General features: G+C 44.6%; 2 protein-coding genes across 2 annotated transcripts; one reads left to right on the top strand and one right to left on the bottom strand.

Moving 5' to 3' along the window:
- Nucleotides 1–2,336: 2,336 nt before the first annotated feature.
- Nucleotides 2,337–7,463, bottom strand: LOC101937473 (fatty acid-binding protein, adipocyte-like). Its single transcript, XM_065585803.1, has 4 exons — nt 7,305–7,463; nt 6,372–6,544; nt 3,549–3,650; nt 2,337–2,576 (listed from the first exon to the last, which is right to left on the bottom strand). The coding sequence occupies exons 1-4, from the start codon at nt 7,375–7,377 to the stop codon at nt 2,526–2,528; spliced, it is 399 nt and encodes a 132-aa protein (XP_065441875.1). The 5' UTR covers nt 7,378–7,463; the 3' UTR covers nt 2,337–2,525.
- A 1,227-nt stretch (nt 7,464–8,690) lies between these two features.
- LOC101937756 (myelin P2 protein-like) lies at nt 8,691–18,621 on the top strand. The gene is made up of 4 exons (XM_005301513.3): nt 8,691–9,058; nt 10,794–10,966; nt 11,235–11,336; nt 11,731–18,621. Exons 1-4 carry the CDS (start codon nt 8,986–8,988, stop codon nt 11,779–11,781), a joined length of 399 nt encoding a protein of 132 aa, XP_005301570.1. The 5' UTR covers nt 8,691–8,985; the 3' UTR covers nt 11,782–18,621.
- The last annotated feature ends 986 nt before the right edge of the window (nt 18,622–19,607 follow it).

Below are 19,607 nucleotides of genomic sequence, written 5' to 3'. Positions count from 1 at the left end.
CCTGCATGGTGGTGCAGCTTCACTGCTCTGGGACCTGAGCTAACCATCATGATTGCAGCTTAAGTAGATGTACCCTGGGATTTCAGTACAGACAGACCCAGAATTTCACCCTAATGAAATTTTGCTTCTAGATTGATGAGCAACATAGGAATGGCCCAGAGATTATCCATTAATTTTTGGAGTGTTGAATTGAGATGTGTAATAGATGGGGCCCAACTCCTACCACTTTCATAGCCATGAAAAATGTGTCACAGACCATGAAATAAGCCCCTCCTTATGAAATCTGATCTCCCCTGTGCTGCTGGGAGCACCCCAGCTGGGGGCGCCTAGCTGCAAGTCCTGGCCCAGCCTGGCTTCCTACAGCAGCAGGAAGGTACCTGGAACTGGGTCTGATCCCTCTCCCCAGGAGCAGCCATGCAGGGGAAAGAGCAAGTCCTGTCCCTCCCCAGCTTGGCCAGGATGAGCAGCTAGGACGCCCAGACTAGGTGCTCCCAGCAGCATGGGGAGATCAGATGCAGCTGTTCTCAGGGGGCTCAGCACAGAAGTGAGCAATCCTGTGACACCCCCTCTCCATAGCTCCCTTTTGGGTCAGGACCTCATGGTTACAACACCCTGAAATTTCAGATTTAAACATCTGAAAATGGTAAATTTACCAATTTTCAAATCATATGGCTGTGAAAATTACCAGAATGGGTCATGAATTTGGTAGGGCCCTAATAATAGGCTTCCAGTCACATACCGTTTCAAGTCCTGTGTTAGTAGGAAACTGAAGATCTAAACAAGAGACAGAATGATATACAGTAATGCCTTACTTAACATTGTAGTTATGTTCCTGAAAAATGTGACTTTAAGCAAAATAAGCGAATCCAATTTCCATATAAGAATTAATGTAAATGAGGGGTTAGGTTCCAGGGAATTTTTTTTCCACCAGACAAAATACTATATTATACACATACACTAAGTCTTAAACAATTTAATACTGGTACACAGTGATGAGGATTGTGAAACTTGGTTAAGGTGGAGGAGTTAGAGGGTGGGATATTTCCCAGGGAATGCCTTACTGCTAAATGATGAGCTAGCAATTGGCTGAACCCTCAGGGGTTAACTCTCACACTCTACAGGGCACCTGGAATGGAGGGAGGGGAGATAGCATCAGAGACAGACACACAAACACACAGTGTGTGAGAGATGCACATTTCCTCTTTAATTACACTGCCTTATTAATTAGATCAGCTTGCTGAGACTGCAGCTGCTGCCAGCAAACTCCCTCCACCCTGAGCCCTGTTATGTCCTCCCTGCTCTCTGGAAGATGGGGTACGCAGGGTGCAGGAGGACACTGCCGTTCCCCCCCTTCCCCCTCCACACAGAGCAAGCAGGAGTCTCAGGGAGCAGCTCCAAGGCAGAGGGCAGGAGCAGTACATGGCAGGGGGGGGGGGGAAAGAAAGAAGAAGAGCGCTACAATTGCTGGGCAGCTGCTGCACAGGGAATTTAAGGGAGTGGAGAGCTGATGGGGGTGGGGGCTACCAGTCCACCCTGCTTCCAAGCTCCCACCAGCTAGCTGCAACAGGCTGCTCTTCCTGCAAGCAATGGACAAAGCAGGCAGCTGCCAAACAACATTAGAAGGGCATATTGCTCATTTAAAATTGTGCATGTTCCTTCAGTGATCAGCAATGTTAACCAGGATGATTAAGTGAGGAGTTACTGTACCTGAATCAGGTGTATATATGCTACTATTCAAAGAACGGGAGGTATGGAAGTGGTCTGTGTGTAATGCTATTTACACTGATGTGTAGAAGACCAGTTTTGTTAGCTTTAGAGGGTCTTGCTGCTTTAGTTGAGTTTTGTTCTAACCCAAGTGGAGCTGCAAGCTGTTGGAATTTTTACAGGTACTTGCATAAGCCAGCAGCATGGTAATACTTGCTGTCTAGTAAAACTAGAACATGGACTATGGTCAGTTATTTTCACAAGCGTCTATTAGATTTCAGGGACTAGATACTGTATTAAGCAGGGTTCTGGGAACATCTAGCTCTTAAGTACTGTGGAACTTAAAATGGAGGGGCTTCTCTACTTGAGAGAGAAACTCAATCCATATCCTCAAACAATCATATGCGAAGAGCTGTCTAAGGACAGTGATGGCTAAGCAAACATGATTGCTTTAGCTAGGACAGCATTGGCAGCCCTGTTGAAATATTGTTCTGCCAATAGTCACTCTGTGTAAAGCAGCTGTAGTCAGACAATTGCTCTCAAAACCTATGTTACTCCACCACCACCGAGGTCACTATTAGACCGTTAACCTTCCTCTGGCAAAGAATAAACCAAGATTAGACAATCCGCACTATGTGCTCAGAAATGTTTTATTTAATAGCCGCAGTCACTAATTGCAAATTAGTTACAAGCATATTCCTAGTAAAGCTGCATCTCAAAGTGATTGACGCTTGCAGAATTGAACAGTAGTGTCATGCAGCAACAGTCATTGAACGGATTCTTAACAGCAAGCTCTGATCCAACATGGAGATGGGAATTCCTCAGGCTCTCTCATAGACTCTAGTGCTGGTGACCTTGTTCATGGTGCATTCCTAGAAGGCAAGATGATTAATTCAATTTCTGAACGATTACAGCAGAGTTCTAGGAGTCTAAATGAACAAGGATCTCTGTCATATCAGAATCCAAGGTGTTTATTTAGTATTTGTCACTCTGATATTTAATGTTAGCATAAGAGTCAAGCATTTCTTGCCTCCTGGAACATGTTACAGAGTGATCAGGATATCAGCTTATCAGCCAGCACTAGTATACTGGAACAGCAGGCTGCATATCTGCCTCTAACTTCCTGTCCAGCACTCAGATTGGTGTTTAGTACAAGAATACAAACTCTTGGGTTTTGGTCTCTTTAGCGGTTCTCCACTAGTTTTGTTTGAAGTGGAACTTTCCTACTTTGTATGTTATGGGTTGGGCTGAACCTTGTTTAAAATGGTGGGTATAACAGTCCACCTTCATTTGTGATAAGTGTAAGGAATAATTAAGTGCCTTTTTGGAACCAGATAGCTGAAACACAAGGAGCCTCCACCCAAACAGGTATAATCATCACCTAAGAACAGAGGTATGTTGCACAGTCCAGGTTCTTGTTTGGTGGAGGTTTGCATCTCTGTGCATGAAGAGATGCAGAAGTGGCAGAGAAGCAGAGAGCCAAGGATACAGCCGGAACCTTAGAACCTAGCCTTGAGAACCTCAAGAGACTGAATACTTTTGGTTTAAGTACTGGCAGGAGAGGGGCTTGGAACTGTGAGCAAAGATGCTGTCTGTTCAGGGAAACAGGACTTCGTGCACTGTAAATACTGGATGTCAAATCAACTCTTCCTCCTAAGCAAAGATAAACTAGGCCAAGTTTTGCCCATCTGCTCAGGCAAAAAAAAAAAAAAAAGAGGGGTAACCATATTTCTGTACTTCACTTTCTTCTTACATGCACCAGCAGCTCTTAATGAGCATTTCTGTTTCAGCTAGAGCATTTAGTGCTCAGATGAGGGGTTAAAAAAAAAAAAATTTGAACTCACCACCACAAGCTTACTATCCACCAGTTTTCTCTTTATTGTTGTCTCTTTGCCATCCCACTTCTGCACATGAATCAAAGCACCATTGTCCAAGGTGATAATGCTCTGCCAAGACAAAGGAAGCAGAGGGACTTTGGGTCAGACAGTCACAGTACACAGAAGATTTGCCTCTTCAATCATTTAAACAAATCCCATGTTCACAGCAGATATTCCATCTGGCTTTCAGGAAGCTTCCTGGGAAGACCCAGGTTTCAGATGCTTCTTTACCACTGCTTGCACAGCTCCTGAGAAGGCACAGATCCCATTGTACTGTAGCTGTGAGCCTTGACTAGCATGGGATACATGTGCCACCACAATACATCCATCTTGTCAGCCCCTCTTCCCCCCTGCTGGAAGAAAAGGTGTCAGGAGACACAGGTGGAGAGTGGAATTGGGCAGGGGTGAAAGTAACTTGAAGGACTTACCAGTACACTGAATCCTGAGCAGGGGTCAGGGCCTCAACAGGAAGGGGTATGGCCTTTAAAGCCCCATGCCCTTTAAAAATCAAGATTTAAAGGGCCCAGGGCTCCAGCAGTCAGGGCCATCCCTAGGTATTTTGGTGCCCTCCGCAGGCGGGCTGTGTGGGGGACGGGGGCTGGTCACTTCATGTGGGAAGTGGAGCGACCCGGCCCCAGTCTGCTCCGCTCCCTTGGCTTCTAGCTGCGCCACCGGCAAGTGCTGGGGGGCGGTTCCCCCAAGCCTGGGAGCCAGCAGAGCAGGATAGGGCCGGGTCACTCCACTTCCCGCAGGAAGTGGCCAGCCCCGCCCTGGTTGGCCTGGGGCCAGTCCCCCATGGAGGCCTGGGGCCCCAGCCTGCTCTACTCCCCTGGCTCCCAGGCTTGGGGGGAGGGGGAACCACCCCCCAGCACTTGCCAGTGGCACAGCTGGGAGCCAGGGGAGTGGAGCAGGCTGGGGTTGGGTCGCTCCACTTATGTGGTGAGTGCAGGGTCGGGCCTGGCCGCAATCTTCAGGGGAGTGAGGGCAGGGCTGGGGTGGAGCAGGGGCAGGGGCCTGGGGAAGAGCTGGAGCAGGGGTGGGAGCAACACACAGCTGCGCAGGGCACCAGGAAATTTGGTGCCCCACGGAGCTGCCTACTTTGCCTATGGGTAAGGATGGCCCTGACTGCAGTGGAGCCCCAGGCCTTTTAAATCACAGCCTGAGCCCCGCTGTCGGAGCCCCAGGGTAGCAGCAGTGGCCAAGGGCTCCAGCGGCGATTTAAAGGGCCTGGGGCTCCCGGCCGACACTACCACAGCAGAGCCCCAGGCCCTTTAAATTGGCCACAGATCCCCAGAGGCTCCCAGCTGCTGCTGCTACCTCAGGGATCTGGTGGAGATTTAAAGGGCCCACGGCTCCGCTGCAGTAGCTGGGAGCCCCTGCCCTTTAATCGCTGCCCAAGCCCTGCTGCTGGAGCCCTGGGGTAGTGGCGGCAGGGCTCTGGTGGTGATTTAATGGGCCAGGAGCTCCTGGCCACCGCTACCGCGGTGGAACCCCAGGGGTCCTAGCCACTTCTGCTACCCCGAGGGCTCCGGCAGCAGGGCTGGTATAGCAATTTAAAGGGCCCGGGGATCTAGCCACTGCTGAGAGCCCCAGGCCCTTTAAATTGTCACCTGGTGAAGCCGGTCCAGTACTGCGTGCCGACTCTTGCTGGTATGCTGTACCAGCTTACTTTCACCTCTGGAGTTGGGGCCAGTCCCAGCTACCTTGTGTATCACTTGTGATTTGATGTAGTGCCCTATGAGATAATGCATTACATGGATGCATAGAGGCACCATCTGCTTTGGCCCACCACATAAGCTCCTCCAGTAGGTGCAGCTGCATAAGAAAACATGGCAAGGAAAGGGAGAAAAGCCCTATTCCATCCTGACCAATGTGAGGGTGATTAGACATAGTATAAGGTGCCACTGCCAAGACTACTACATAACCCTCCCTTCACCCCAGATGCACTTGTCTTAGAGTAAGTTTCTGGGCCTCAGGCACCTTGAATTCAGTGAAAACATCCTGCTATTGAAATTTTGCAGCTAGTCCCTTTGAGAGAAACTCCTGTTCGACACCATGCAGCCGATAAGGAACATTTACTGGTCAGCCTTTAGAGGGAAGAGCTGGGCTTGTGCCCATTTTCTGCTTTATAGTGTATGAAGGAGGGCTGGATATGGTCAGTTTTTTGTTGTGTTTTTAGTTGAGTGTTAGCAATGCCAGTTTTTCCTACACAAAAAGGATAGGGCAACTTAAGTAGTCAAATTACTACACCTCTACCCCGATATAATGCAACACAATATAACAGGTTTGCGTATAGCGCAGTAACCCCGGGGCTCGGGCAGCACTTTAAAGGGCCCGGTGCTCCGGTGCTGTGGGGAGCCCCAGGCTCTTTAAATCACCGCTAGATCCCTGCTGCTGCTACCCCGATATAACAGGGTAGCACCAATAACACATTAGGGATTTTTGGCTCTTGAGGACCGCGTTATATCAGGGTAGAGGTGTACTTTAACAAACATTGAAAGCCAAGCCATTTATAGAAGGGATTTTTTAGAGTAAGCATTTTATTTACCATCTTAGTTAGTTCCAGTGACTAGTGACCACTTCAGAGAAAGGAAGTGGTTAGACCTTATTGTGGAAGCACAATGGGCATGAGGATTGCCCCAAAGCCAACCAGAAGTGCCGAGCATGACCTCCCCAGTTCTTATGAGGCAGGGGCAGAAGGGAACTATGTCTAAAGAAAGTCATCATGAAGCAAGAAAGGGCACAAACCCAAAAGTCCTTTGCAGGTCACCTTTAAAGATTAGCCCTCACCTTGGTTTTCCTGTCATCTGCTGTGGTTTCCTCAAACTCTTCCCCCAGCTTGAAGGAGATCTCTGTGTTTTTAAAGGTGCTCTCTGTCTTGATGGTTATTATGTCATCATTGGTGCTGATCACCACACTAGGCTTGGCCAGGCTGCCAAGCTTCCTAGTAGCTAAACCCACCCCTTGAAAAGAAAGGTACAAGTTACTAACTTGGATTTTACATACACCTCCAAGAGAGAGAGCTTGGTAAATAGGTCTGTGGATGTACTAGAAGTCATGGCTCTCAGTCATATAGACGCTGCAGTTCTAATGGTCTTTTTTGTGTACTTCTATCAGATACTATATAGACCTTTTCCCTCTGTATGTTGTAAGAAGGTGCCATTTTAATAGTCACCTTAGAAGTTGAAACAGTAAATTGAGTTGTACTAGCATGCTCTAGGAGACAACTAGATACAAGCAATAGATGTGGAGTTTAAATCTTAATCCAAGCTTTCCTAAATAATAGTGGTGTTTGTTTAGCTACATACCTAGTATCAGCCATTCAAGTAATTACATTAGAGCCCTCATAACATTTCCTGCTTATGAGTGATAATTCGTTTGTGGCTGCACAATCAATAGTTAAGAATACAATATCAGTAAACAGCTCCATGCAGATACAAGATAGCTCTTCCTTCTTAGAGGAGGGAAGATTAGCAAATTGACTATTCATTAGGAAAGATTTGTAACATATAATGAAATTGTTCTGTCACCCCAAATTCAAACATATCAATACTATAGAGCCATTCCACTCTGGTACCAGAGTGAACCATTCATAAAACAAACAAAAAAAAAAAAAAAAGAAAAAGAAAAACACCACCCAAATGCACTCTCGGTATCTTCTATTTTAAGAAAAAAAAAAACCAAAAAAAACAAAACCTGCTTAACTGATAATATAGTCCTTACCTAATTCTTTCATATAGCTCTCAAAGTTTTCACTGGAAATGAGTTTCCAGCTTCCTAAAAATAGCTCACACATGATGTAAAATATAACTGGAAAAATTACTAAGCAAAGAAGAAAATAGTCTTCTTCTAAGATCAGAAACTGCTATGAAATATAGGTGCTCAGTCACTTCATTTTAAAGATGCCCTAAACATGTGATACTCAGGGACAACCAATCAGGAGAGGCAATGTAAGGACTCCAATCACTTTCACTGTTATTTCATTTAGCACAAAAGGGCAATTAATAAAGGTCACTAATTCCAAATTAATCTGCTATTCAAAACTTAGTGTTTTCAATGGAGAAACATAATAAATATGAAGAATCAGCCTTCCCCAATTAGAGAGGGATCAGCTGTAAAGAGACCTGTCAGTTTGTGTAGCTTCAAAGAGTCCCTTCCTGATTTGCCTGTCAGGCCCTACACAAGGCTTGATTACTGCCTGTGGTGATGTTTCCTGGCTCCTAGCAAGTTCTGACCTTCCCCCTAAACTGAGCAAGTTCTGATTGCTCTCAAACCTGGCTCCACCAACATCTTATCTCCTCCCCTAAGTACAGTGCTCAAATTGGGGGGCGGGGAGTGGTGATGTACTTCAACTTTTTGTCAACTTCCCCCCCTGCTCCCACCAGCTGCAGTGCAGAGGGCTGCTCTGCCATGACCACAAAAGTCCCTCAATACCAGTGCTTCTATATTGTGATGCCAACTTTTCCCAACCTAACACTAAAAATTTCCCAAATCTGGTGAAAAATTCCCAGATAAAGTTTTTTACAGTGCTTCTATATCCTGGGAAATGTCCCAAAATCTGGGAATTTGTGAGTAAAATGTTTTGAATGAAAATTCTCAATTTCCCAAGTTGAAACATTTTACTCACAAATTCCCAGGGTTTGGGAAATTTCCCAGGATATAGAAGCACTGCTCAATACCCACACCAGTTAAGAATCCTCCCAATTTATCATTCCATCTGCGATACCGAACCCCCACTAATCATTATGTGCCGCAGAGCTCCTGACAGTCCCTGATATGGCTTCTAGGTCTGTTGGCTCAGCTATTGCTGGGCGGGAAGGGAGGCAGTTCAATTAGAATCCGAGGATTGTTCATTTCTTTAAAATACAATATTATATGCAAGGTATCATGGAGACTTTAGGAATATAATCCACTGTTTTTTAAATTCCACTTACTTTATGGGGGCTTAAATAGTTGACCCTGTCCCTTTAAGATAGATGCAACTCTTATTTTGGAAGGCTAATTTCTTTTCAAATGATCCCCTATAGTGTCAGGTGAAAGCTAAGATCATTATCCTGCAAATATGTACTTAACTTTAGAAACACTGAAGCCAAAGGGAATACTTAAGCACATGCATAAGTACTTGCAGAACCAGGGCCTGAGTTTGTGGATTCTTTCTTTCCTTATGGTTTTTACCATAAGCACCTTGAATTTCACTTTGTTACAAAAATGAAATACTGGTAATTAGGGGGCCTGACATAATTTTCTCCCATTGGTCAGCCCCCAAGTATCACATGTCCAGGAAATCTTTAAAAATAAGGGGAAGGGGGGTTATGATATATTGCTGGTTGGTTTCTTGCTGAAAGTTTGGGGGTAGAGGGGGGGTTTCCCCTCTAAGGATTATTGTCTAGTAAATATCTATAGAATGTGTGATCAGTTCTTAGGAACCTGGAAACTTGTCTCCAGTGAAAAATTTGAAGATTATATGAAAGAATTAGGTGAGAAATACTGTTTTCTTAATGAATAATCTTGTGATGCTTTTTCTCTTCACATAAACTGTAGTGGGTCTGGAGTTTACCCTTGTAACTTAACCAAAAAAACCCAAACTTATACTGATTTTTCAGGGGCTGCCAGTTAATTGTACTCAAGGGTGTTCCTATTTCTTGATACTGCATTTCCTAGAGTCTGTAATTTGTGTATGGCTCAGATATGTACAGGTGCTATCTTGTAGAGTGCCAAGGTATACAACAGTTACTTAATTAGTTCTCATCAGACTGTTCAGTCTGAAAATGACAATATGCTACGTATAGTCTTAAATTGCCACACTGGGTGGGGAGGCGGTAAAAAGGCATTGTAGAGATCCCTCATTGTATTTCAATAACTCCATATCTAATGTTCTCAGCTTACGAGTTAAAATAAAATTCCTTGGTACCAAACACAAGTTAGGTTCTGAGAGTTAAGTTGGATTTTTTTTTCTGTTTTGTATGTAATCAGCAGTGATGAGGGTCAGACTATGCTTTCTGTGGCTGCTGTGCAACTCTGCTGCATTCAATGGGCTTGTAGAGGGGTAAATGATCGCAACTTGTGAACCCATCTTGTGTAAACAGGACTGCATGAAGTCTAGCTCCCTGACTCATGTTTGTTCTGCTTCTGTTGGGTAAACAGAGTCAAACGAAGTAACAACTTATTTTTGTCACTAATGTAAGCAGCAATGACTAAATCCACAGACCACATATCTACTGAGTAAAAAGGTGCTTTCCTGTGGGTGCTCTTCAGACTACAAAGACTCCTTGAAAGATATGACTTAGGTAACTGACACACACTAGAGTAAATTCCATGCTCCATTGGTGAACCTGTATTCAAATCAGTTACACAGGTGTCACTGAGGCAACCTATCCAGTGGCTTATATGGGGAGTCATAAATGAAGTAGAGCCCATCTAAATAAGTGAGATGGAAAGGGGCAAGACTGTAGACTGGCTTGCATAATAATCCTGCTATTTAGCGAGACTTGTAGACACAAAACAAAAAAGCATGTATGCATAAAGGCATACAACTAAAGGTAAAATGGCAGCTGCCATGATGTAGTAACATACAATAATGAATACTGGGCTCTTGTATAGTGACTTTCACTGCTAGATCTTAAAGTCCTTTACAAAGGACACCGGTATCATTATCCCCATTTTATAGATGAGAAACTGAGGCACAGAGAGCTTAAGTGACTTGCCGAAGGTCACCCAGAAGCCCAGTGGAAGAGCTGGGGAAAGAACCCAGGTCTCTTGAGTCCTCATCTAGTGGTAAATCCACTAGAGAACACTGCCTCCCATAACTGTGCGCCTCTGATTCTCTCCTCTACCTGCTCCTTCAGTGTTTGGTTTGACATGGGAGATGGGGAAACCTCTTGACTCCCCAAAATGTGTGTATTCCTCACATCTTTAATAAAGATACCTGGAAATATTTTATCAAAAGGAAAACTTCTCTCTGAAGTAAGAGATGATCAGCTAAGGATCCTTTAAGCCTGCTGACTATCTGTTGGGTGGGGGGAAATACACATCTATACTTCTGATGCCTTTTCGGGGGGACAGGGTGTTTATCTGTGCATGTCCTCCTAATTGTCCCACTCTGTTTCCAGGCCACGCTTTGTGCTCTCTCCTTCATTGCCAGACAGAACTGCTGTCTTTCCTTTGTTTTCAGATCAGCGTGAACTCTTAGATGGTATCTTGTGTCTTCTTCAGGAGTGGGTTTTGCCATGAGGAAACTGGGCAGCCTGGCAAAGCCTACTGTCCTCATCAGTGCTGATGAGGATATACTAACAATCAAAACAGAGAGCCCTGTTAAAAATACAGAGATCTCCTTCAAGCTGGGCCAAGAATTTGAGGAAACCACAACAGATAACAGGAAAACTAAAGTAAGGGGTTGGGGCAGGGGGAGTGCTTGGTGTTACTGATCAGCTTGTGATGTGTGGATTTTCTTGCCCTCTTTGGGCGGAGGGAGGTGATAGAATAATCTACTTGAAAGCAATACAGTCTGAAAACCATCCGATACAGCTGTACCATGGATCTGGAATTTTGATTAGGACACAGAGCTGAGAACATGGTATGATACACGGGGTAAATAGCCCCTTTAACTTGCAAAATGCTGGCAAAATCGCTCACCTTGCTGTTATGTCTTTCCAGAGTGTTGTAACCTTGGACAATGGCTCAATGATTCATGTGCAGAAATGGGATGACAAAGAGACCACAATAAAGAGAGAGGTGGTGGATGGAAAGATGGTCGTGGTAAGTGAGACAGTTCCTGTTATCTGATCAATGAACACTGATCTTCACAGATAGCTGAATCCCCATGTTAATCTCTTTATTTTGGATAATGTGGACCAGTGTTTTTATTAACAAGTGAAAACCCCTCATGTTGTATCTTTGAACAGCGTTGGCTAAAACAATTTCCACTTCTAAGTACTGCTTAAAGACCATTGCTGTACAATAACTTCTTCTAAACTTTTGAGACCAGTGGATTACTAATGTAATTCAGTGCTAAAGGTGGTGACTTAGATTGCGGTCTATTTGAATGCCCTCTACCTTCAGGTGCATGCTAGACTTGCAGAACAGCTTTGTTGAGACATTTCTATTTTGTCTTGCTATTGTAATTTCATTGAACTCCTCTTTATCCTTCTAGGAATGTACCATGAAGTATGCCATCTGCACTAGAGTCTATGAGAAAGCATGAAGAAACTATCTGCAGTTAACTATAACTTGCTGCTGGGAACTGGCTCAGTTCCACAAGATAAAGGCTACTGTTTCCCTTCTGTTTGTAAAAGTTTTGAATAGTCATGTGCCCGCAATGTACCATACTTCAATTTAGTTAACACTTGTTTGAAGTGTGGCGAGTGAATAAAATATTTCCAGACTAATGTCCTAGAGTATTTGTGTGGTAGTGATGCCTGATCCCTTGGAAAGATCTGCTTATACTGCAATCAGGCCACAGCATGGGTCTCTCCCATCTCAGTAGCCTAGAGCAGTCTGAGACCAAATGTCTACACTGCAATTAAACAGTCCCTTAGCCCCAACCCACATCAGCTGGCACAAGCCACCCACAAGTGTCTAATTGGGGAAAGATATACCTGAAGTGGCCTACTTGACCTTGATTAGGGCAGGAGTGCCCCAAAAAGCCAAACCCTTGGCACAAGATTGGCTTCTTCCTATTCTGGGAATTAACAAAGAAATGGGGGTCGTGTAATTGAGGGACAGACACAAAAATGCATGGATGATAGTCAAAGGAATATGGTAGAGGGAACACCAACTGGGAAAACCCCCACTGCTTCAAGAAGAATGCTAGGAAGTTGGAGGTCTAGAATACCCCCTTGGAAGTCTGTCTAGGTGGGAGAAGGAATATAGTTAGAGGGCTTCCTGAGGGGGTCTTGGAAATGAACCAACGTCCTAAACTACTAAAAAATCACTTATCTCCTCTTTTCTGGATCTTTGTTACTGATGTCTCCTTCTCCTGAGATGGACACTCCGCGATGAGCACAATGCTCAAGATGAGGGTGCTAACAATTTTATATAGTGGCATAAGAAGTCTTTCTGCCTTCAGTCCCATCTCAATACATTCTGGTTTCTAATTGCTGCATCCTTTCAATGACACTTGTCTTTGAGTAATTGTTGTTGACTGAGAATTCTGCAGTGTGTGTAAGTAGCTCAAACTGATAGGTAACTGCTACCGTACCATTCACTCATCACCAATGATTTTCACCAGCATTTGTGCTGCTCATTAGCCTGCTCTGCAATTCCTCAACAGCAAGGAAAACAATCTTCCTTAGTCTCACCTAATCAATTTTTAAATTACTGGCAAATTGTCACATCTCTAAACCCCCCTGTTCAGGATCGTTAACAAACATAAGACTCATCTTATTACCATTGGAGCATCTCAGGGATGTGTACTACTTTACAATGTTCAAAATTGCATAACCTTCCTCCTTTACCAGTTGCCAATTATTTGCCTTTCCCCTGAGACTAATTATCTTCCAACCTCGTCTCTTGAGAGAGACTTACAAAAAAGCTTTTTTTCAAAAGACAAGTCAACTGTCTGTCTTCATCTACTTTAACTGGCACACGATGCTATTGGGAAGATAACTTACCATTTCAAAACAGGTTTTGGCTTGTTCCTTTTGCTTCCACCTCTGGCTTTTAGAGCTCTGCCTTTAGTTATTCGGGTGCTCACCTTGCCAGATGCTGAAGTAAGGTTTGTTGGCCTGTATCTTCCTAGATGGCCCCAGTGCCTCTCAATTTAGGTACAACACTGTTCTCCTGCTATAGGAATGGACTGTGTGTCATCTTTTATTAAAGAGACAAAGTGGGTGAGGTAACTTTTACTGGACTAACGTCTGCTGGTGAAAGAGACACGCTTTTGAGTTTTTCCAGTATGTAAGAGTTCCAGTGATGCATTCTAGACCTCTAACAGGAATGAAGCAATAGCACAAGAGTTGGAGAAAATCTCATTCTGCACCCCTTTCTGATACCGAGAAAGTGCATGATATGAGAGTATCACTTAGCCATCAGTAGTAGTTTGAGTATTAAACGGATAATTATGGTATTGCCTTAGGGGTGAAGATGGGCCAGACTGCGCCAAACTTTTTCCAGGAAGTTCTGCTCTGTCATTGAAGAGCACTATTTGTTTCCTGTTTCTATCACTCTCAGAAACCTAGATTTCCCTTTCCTCTTAATACAGGATGTTGACTTTAGTAGAGATTGATAAAATCCAGTGGTGCAAGTAGAATTCATTTCTTACTGGTACGCTGCACCAGCTAAAGCTGGGGGGGCACATGACTCCTCACGTGACCCCAGGCTGGGGCTCTGTGCTCTCCTCTTCCCTCCCCTCGATCCATCCCATGTTACTTGCAGGGGGGAGCGCCCCCAGTGAGTGGACACGGCACAGCTGCTGTGTGGGCTGCTAAGAGAAGAGGGCTTGCTCTCTGGAACAATAGCCAGTTCACAGTCACACCTGCTTTGGGAATTGCCAGCAGAAGAGCTTCAAACTAGCTCCCTCTGAGAGCAGAGAATATTTTTTTCAAACATGCTGGCAACCGAGCCCCATGCTGGTAGCTCCTCTGGTGCGGCTGTATAGCCCTCAGCCTTGCCCCCAGCCCTTCCATGCAGCTGCATCTCCTGAGTCCTGTCCAGGGTCTGTAGAGGGAGACTGGGACGGTACAGCTGTGCAGGAGGAGCTGCCGGCGTGGGGTTCTGCTCCTTTCACTGCTGCGGTTCCTGGGAGAGCCTTGAACCACAGCACTCTCCCGGGAACCGTCGCGGCGAAAGGAGCACTGGCAGCCCCATGCCAGCAGCTCCTCCGGCGCAGCTGTACCATCCCAGCCCCGCCCCCAGCCATGTGCTATGACAGGGCTGCTGTACAAATCCCGGATAGGAGACGCAGGCACGCAGCTGTGTGGAAGGGCTGGGGGCAGTACAGCCACGCTGCAGGAGCTGCTGGCATGGGGCTGCCCGGCGGCCTGGCGTTCTGCTCCTCCTGTGTCTTTCCAGTATGCCATACCGGCTATAAATAGCTTACTTGTATGGCAGACTGGACCGGACTGCCCTACTTACACCACTGATAAAATCTAACATAACTCCCCCTTTTACTTCGTCCTTGAAATCTACCATGGTGATTATAGCTAAAGAGTCCCTGCAGCTGGCTCATCATCAGGTGCCATAACCTCTGGGAGTTATTTGCAGCCAATGCAAGATACAGCAGCCTGTAGGCTGCTCAAACCTGTGCTGGGACCAGGGCAGTGCCTGATGGCCCCAGGATCAGCAAAATGTGAAGGTGAGTTAGTCACCTTTCCTTCCAGCCCTTCTCTGGATGTACACCAAGTACAGCTTTGCCACTTTAGAGAAGCAGAGGAACAAAGGACAGACTCAGCACCTTCTCTCTGAAGGCAGACACATTTCCAGTCCCCTGTCAAAATAATAATGTCTCACCCAGTTCTTTCATGTATTCCTCAAAGTTTTCACTGGAAACGAGTTTCCAAGTTCCCAGGAATAGCTCAGGCGTTGTGGGAGTTTGCTGGGCATTGACAAGGACAGCTGCTGCTACCAAGGAGAAAAAAGAAGGTGTGAGACACGTAAACTCTGACAACTTCTCTTTAAAAATGGCTTGAATACGTAATACTCAAGGCCAACTAGTGACAGATAGTGTAGGGATAAAACAGTGCTAGGAACCAGATTCCAGTCACCAGCACTTTTATTTCCTTAGCCACAATACTGAAAGCAGAGCTAATTACAGTAAACACCCTACAATTTGGTAGTCCCAAACTCTATCACCCATCAAAAATATAAATCTTATGCTAGAGGGCCATATCTAAAAGTGGGGACCAAAATGAGCAAGATAAAAAATACCTAGTCTAAGTAACAATGACATTGGCAGCTACAGATCCTCCCAAGCAATCAACCAATTGTTTTTTTAACCATGACTTACTTATTTGGAAATAAAGCTTGACAGCTGTCTGTCCTTTCAACAACTTAGAAAGCAAACATGCTAAAGTTCAGTCAGGAATCCCATTTCTCTGCAGCCTTGCCAGCAACTCCTACGGCGGCAGTGCTGCAACCTGACGGACATCTACCAGTCCCATAATGATTGTATCCATGGAATACTGTGCAGCAGCTTGGATCTCCAGTCATTATTGTGGCAAGCTGGACTCAAGTATCAACTATGGCCTTCGTATCATCTGGTGCAACCCAGACAACTCACATCTCCACCCTTCCACTCCCAGCTCCCCTTGCTGCCCCAGCAATTAGGTGTGAGGGCAGATCCAGGGCTGCATTGTTGTGCACAGTCAACCACCAAGACAGCTTACATCACAATTTCATCTCAAAGCCACATCCAAAATGCCAGATAATGTGACCACTTTTTTGAAACCATTGAGCTTCCCAGACAGTACCTCGGACACAAACTTTCTAAGGAATGGCAGCAACAGGAGGCTCAGGGCTATGTTTTGCATTGATGTAGCATTTCTTGACAGATAGACAACTCATATCTGCAGCCTCTAGTGTCTCTGGATATGCTCTTGCATGCCCCCCAGACAACCATATGAGCCAAAAGATCCTTCTTCGTTACAACAGGATATGTTGGAGTCATGGGCAGTTTAACTTATATCTTTACTGTTAATCTACTTGAGCTCCCCATCCTGCCCCCGTGGAGCTCAAGAACAAATAGCATACCATCTGATGATGGACTCCCCTCTTTATCATCTTGATGGTAGATGAATGTGCTTGATGTCTCTAGATAATGCTGCTGTGATAAATTGGCTACATCACTTACCCAACCTCCAGTTCATTGTTTGTGCTGTCAGAAGGCATATGCCAGATGTAACAGTGGATCCAGTTTCTACCATCCCATCCGATTTACAAAGTTTAAAATGTTTTCTAATGAAATCAATTCCTTTGCTCCTGACTCACCCAAACTTGGTGTGTGTTTGAGAGAGAGAGAGAAAGCAGCACTAATGGGCCTATGCAAAGCTTCTGGTAGTGTCTGTTTCAAATCTTCATTTTCTGGCTTTCTTTTCCGACTGTTATGTTTTTAATCAAACAATTATTTCAAAAGCCTCGTTTCTGTACTTGTAATATTACTGACATACAGATGCTCCAGAGACGCTTCTAGACTTTACAAAAGTGGACATACATTTTCCCCTCTTACATACCTTTTGTTGTGAGTAGTTTGTTACAATAAACCATGTTCGTTTCTTAAATGCAGATAAATTAATACCCGTGGGAAATTCTCACCAAGTTTTAAAGCCTGCTTGCTGAACTACACTCTCATTAGGGCTGTCAAGTGAGGGATAGGGCCTTGTCTGATCCCCATTAAAGATTTCACACCTCAAGAAGGGAAGGGTTTATAGTCAATTATACTTTGGCTTCTCATTATGGGTCTGACCCAAAACCCACTGAAGACAAAAAGACTCATATTGACTTCAATGAGCGCTGTATAAATTGGGCTAGAGAATGCCTCTGTCTGTGAAGCATTCCTTTCCAACAAGGTGGTACAGGAAAACTGGATTGCCTGGAGAGACCCACTGTGAACATCAGCAAGGATTGGCTCACTGAGGAGAATAGTGTTTCAAAGATGTTCTCAGTCTGGACAATCTGTCCTTCAAACTGGCAAGAGTTTGAAGAAACCACACTAGAAAAATAGAAAAACAACCTGGGGACTAAAGTTTTCCTGATCAGCTGGAAAGGGGGATGGGAGCATTTTTAAAAGCAGCAGTAATAAATCTCCAATTCAGCAGAAGGGACTGTTCTGCTGAAATCCAAAAGCAGCTGTGGGGTCAGGGATGAATCATCTCTAATCTGGAAGGCCCTGTGCCACGCTGTCACATACATAACAGTGGGGGACAATTCAGCAAGATAGTTAAGGGAGAAAAGATTACTTCAGCTGGGAAGAAGTTGGGACTTGCTGGGGCATGAGTCTGGATATACTGGGGAGTCAATGAAAGAGGTGAACTAAACTGGGAAGAGGAAACAGGAGTCATAGCTTAGTCAGTGGCTCTCAAACTTTTTTACTGGTGACCCCTTTCACATAGCAAGCCTCTGAGTGCGACCCCCCTTATAAATTAAGAACACCTTTTTATATATTTAATACCATTATAAATGCTGGAGGCAAAGTTGGGTTTGAGGTGGAGGTTGACAGTTTGTGACCCCTCATGTAATAACCTTGTCACCCCCTGAGGCGTCCCGACCCCCTGTTTGAGAACCCCTGGATTAGATCATACTATGGAAGTGAGTCTGAAGAAGAGCTGCACTGGTGCTAGAAACCAGATTACCACAATGCCAGGGAAAGAGAATTGGGCCAGAGAACTGGAAGTTGGGAAGTAATTCTTAGGAATGGGAATTGGCTCCTTTGACTGTGTACTATGATAGTAATTTAGGATAAAAAATAATTAGGAAACATACCATCAATATAATATCTCATTAATGTCCACACTACAGTTAATAGATTCAAATCTCTTGTCAGTTACACCCATGCAAACTTAAAGTCAGTTGGGCTGCACTGGTGTAATTAATAGAATTTGCCACAATAACTTTAATTACATATTACATTTATTGAGTCTTCTATCTGATGATACAACATTTCAACTGCCAGGAACACTGGAAATAGAAGAGAGTTGATATAAGCTTCCAGAATTAACATGTACATGGAAATATAGCATGCTTGAGTCCAGGAGAAGCAACTGGAAAACCAGCATTTGCAGATACAGCTATCACTGGGGTAATTAGTTGGGACATAGTGATCTTTTAATAACAATTAGTGAAAATGGACCATGGTATTAAAATAAAAAGTCTCCATTTTCACAATTAGGAGAAAAAAATTATATGCAAACTGATTGCAGTTTCATTGGTATCATATATGCTTTATCCACTGCAACTGCCATGTGGTAAAATAGCTGAAGTATCCCTTGGAACACCATACCAGCACTCCACAGAGGATGAAACAGGTACATGGTGGAACAGGTATCAGAGGTCAGGCTTCTGCTCAGGATCAGAGTTCACCCAGGCATAAGCAGGGATCTTTACTGCCACATCATCTATTGAGAAATAAAACCAAGATATCAAACACACAACATGCTGTATTTCCAAATGCATAGTCTTAAAAGGCGCAACCAACAGCGAATGATAGCATTGCTGAGACTGCAGCTGCATGACTTTTCCCCCAGCCATGCTGCACAAAACATTTAGCTTCTTTAAAGCAACATAACTAGAAAAGCTGAAACGCACACATTTTGCTTTGGGCCTGATCCTGTTTTCCAAAGCCCTTGGAGTCATGAGACCCAGGTTCTATCACAGCAGTACCCCGGGGACCCTGTGTTAATCTCTTTATCCCACATTTTCAGAAGTGGTGTCTATTTCTGGGTGCCTTGGTTTTTGAGTGCCCAACTTTAGACATGAGGAGCCTGTTTTTCAAAGATGCTAGGCACTCACAATTCGGTCTGAAGCCCGTCTGACTGTGACTGCTCAGCATCTCAGAAAATCAGGGCTCAGGTGTCTGAAGTTGGGTAATCAGCCCAAATTAGGGCCATATTAGCCCCGTTAATTTCTCAGGACCACATTGTGAGTCCCTTACTCACATTGCTGAGTGATTACTTACACGAGGTGTCTCACTGACATCAATGGAAGTATTTGCATGAGTGGTACCTGCTCCCACGAGAAGGCGTTCACAATGTGGCCCTCTGTCGCTCTGGTCCTTCTCTAAAATGCGGACAATACATACCTTCCTCACAGTGACTGCGTAGCTAAATTCACTCCCCGCGATCTAGAATTCGTATGTTCCAGCAAATCAGTTCTAAACACACCGTACTTGAAAATACTGCTGCTGTTTTTCTGCCCAACTCTCCAGAATCACACATCTTACCTACCCAGGGGTCCGCACAAAGTGAATTACCCTCCCTGAGCAGGGTTAAACCACCTTTGAGACATAGAAACCAAATATTAGTAGCACAGAGTTTTATATTTACAGTTATCCAGTGGGCTAAACATGTGCACTATGTGTATTCAGTCTCAGCTCACAAA

Source organism: Chrysemys picta, chromosome 2, assembly GCF_011386835.1.
Source record: "Chrysemys picta bellii isolate R12L10 chromosome 2, ASM1138683v2, whole genome shotgun sequence".
Lineage (NCBI taxonomy): Eukaryota > Metazoa > Chordata > Testudines > Emydidae > Chrysemys > Chrysemys picta.
This window is presented reverse-complemented; position numbering and strand designations above follow the sequence as displayed.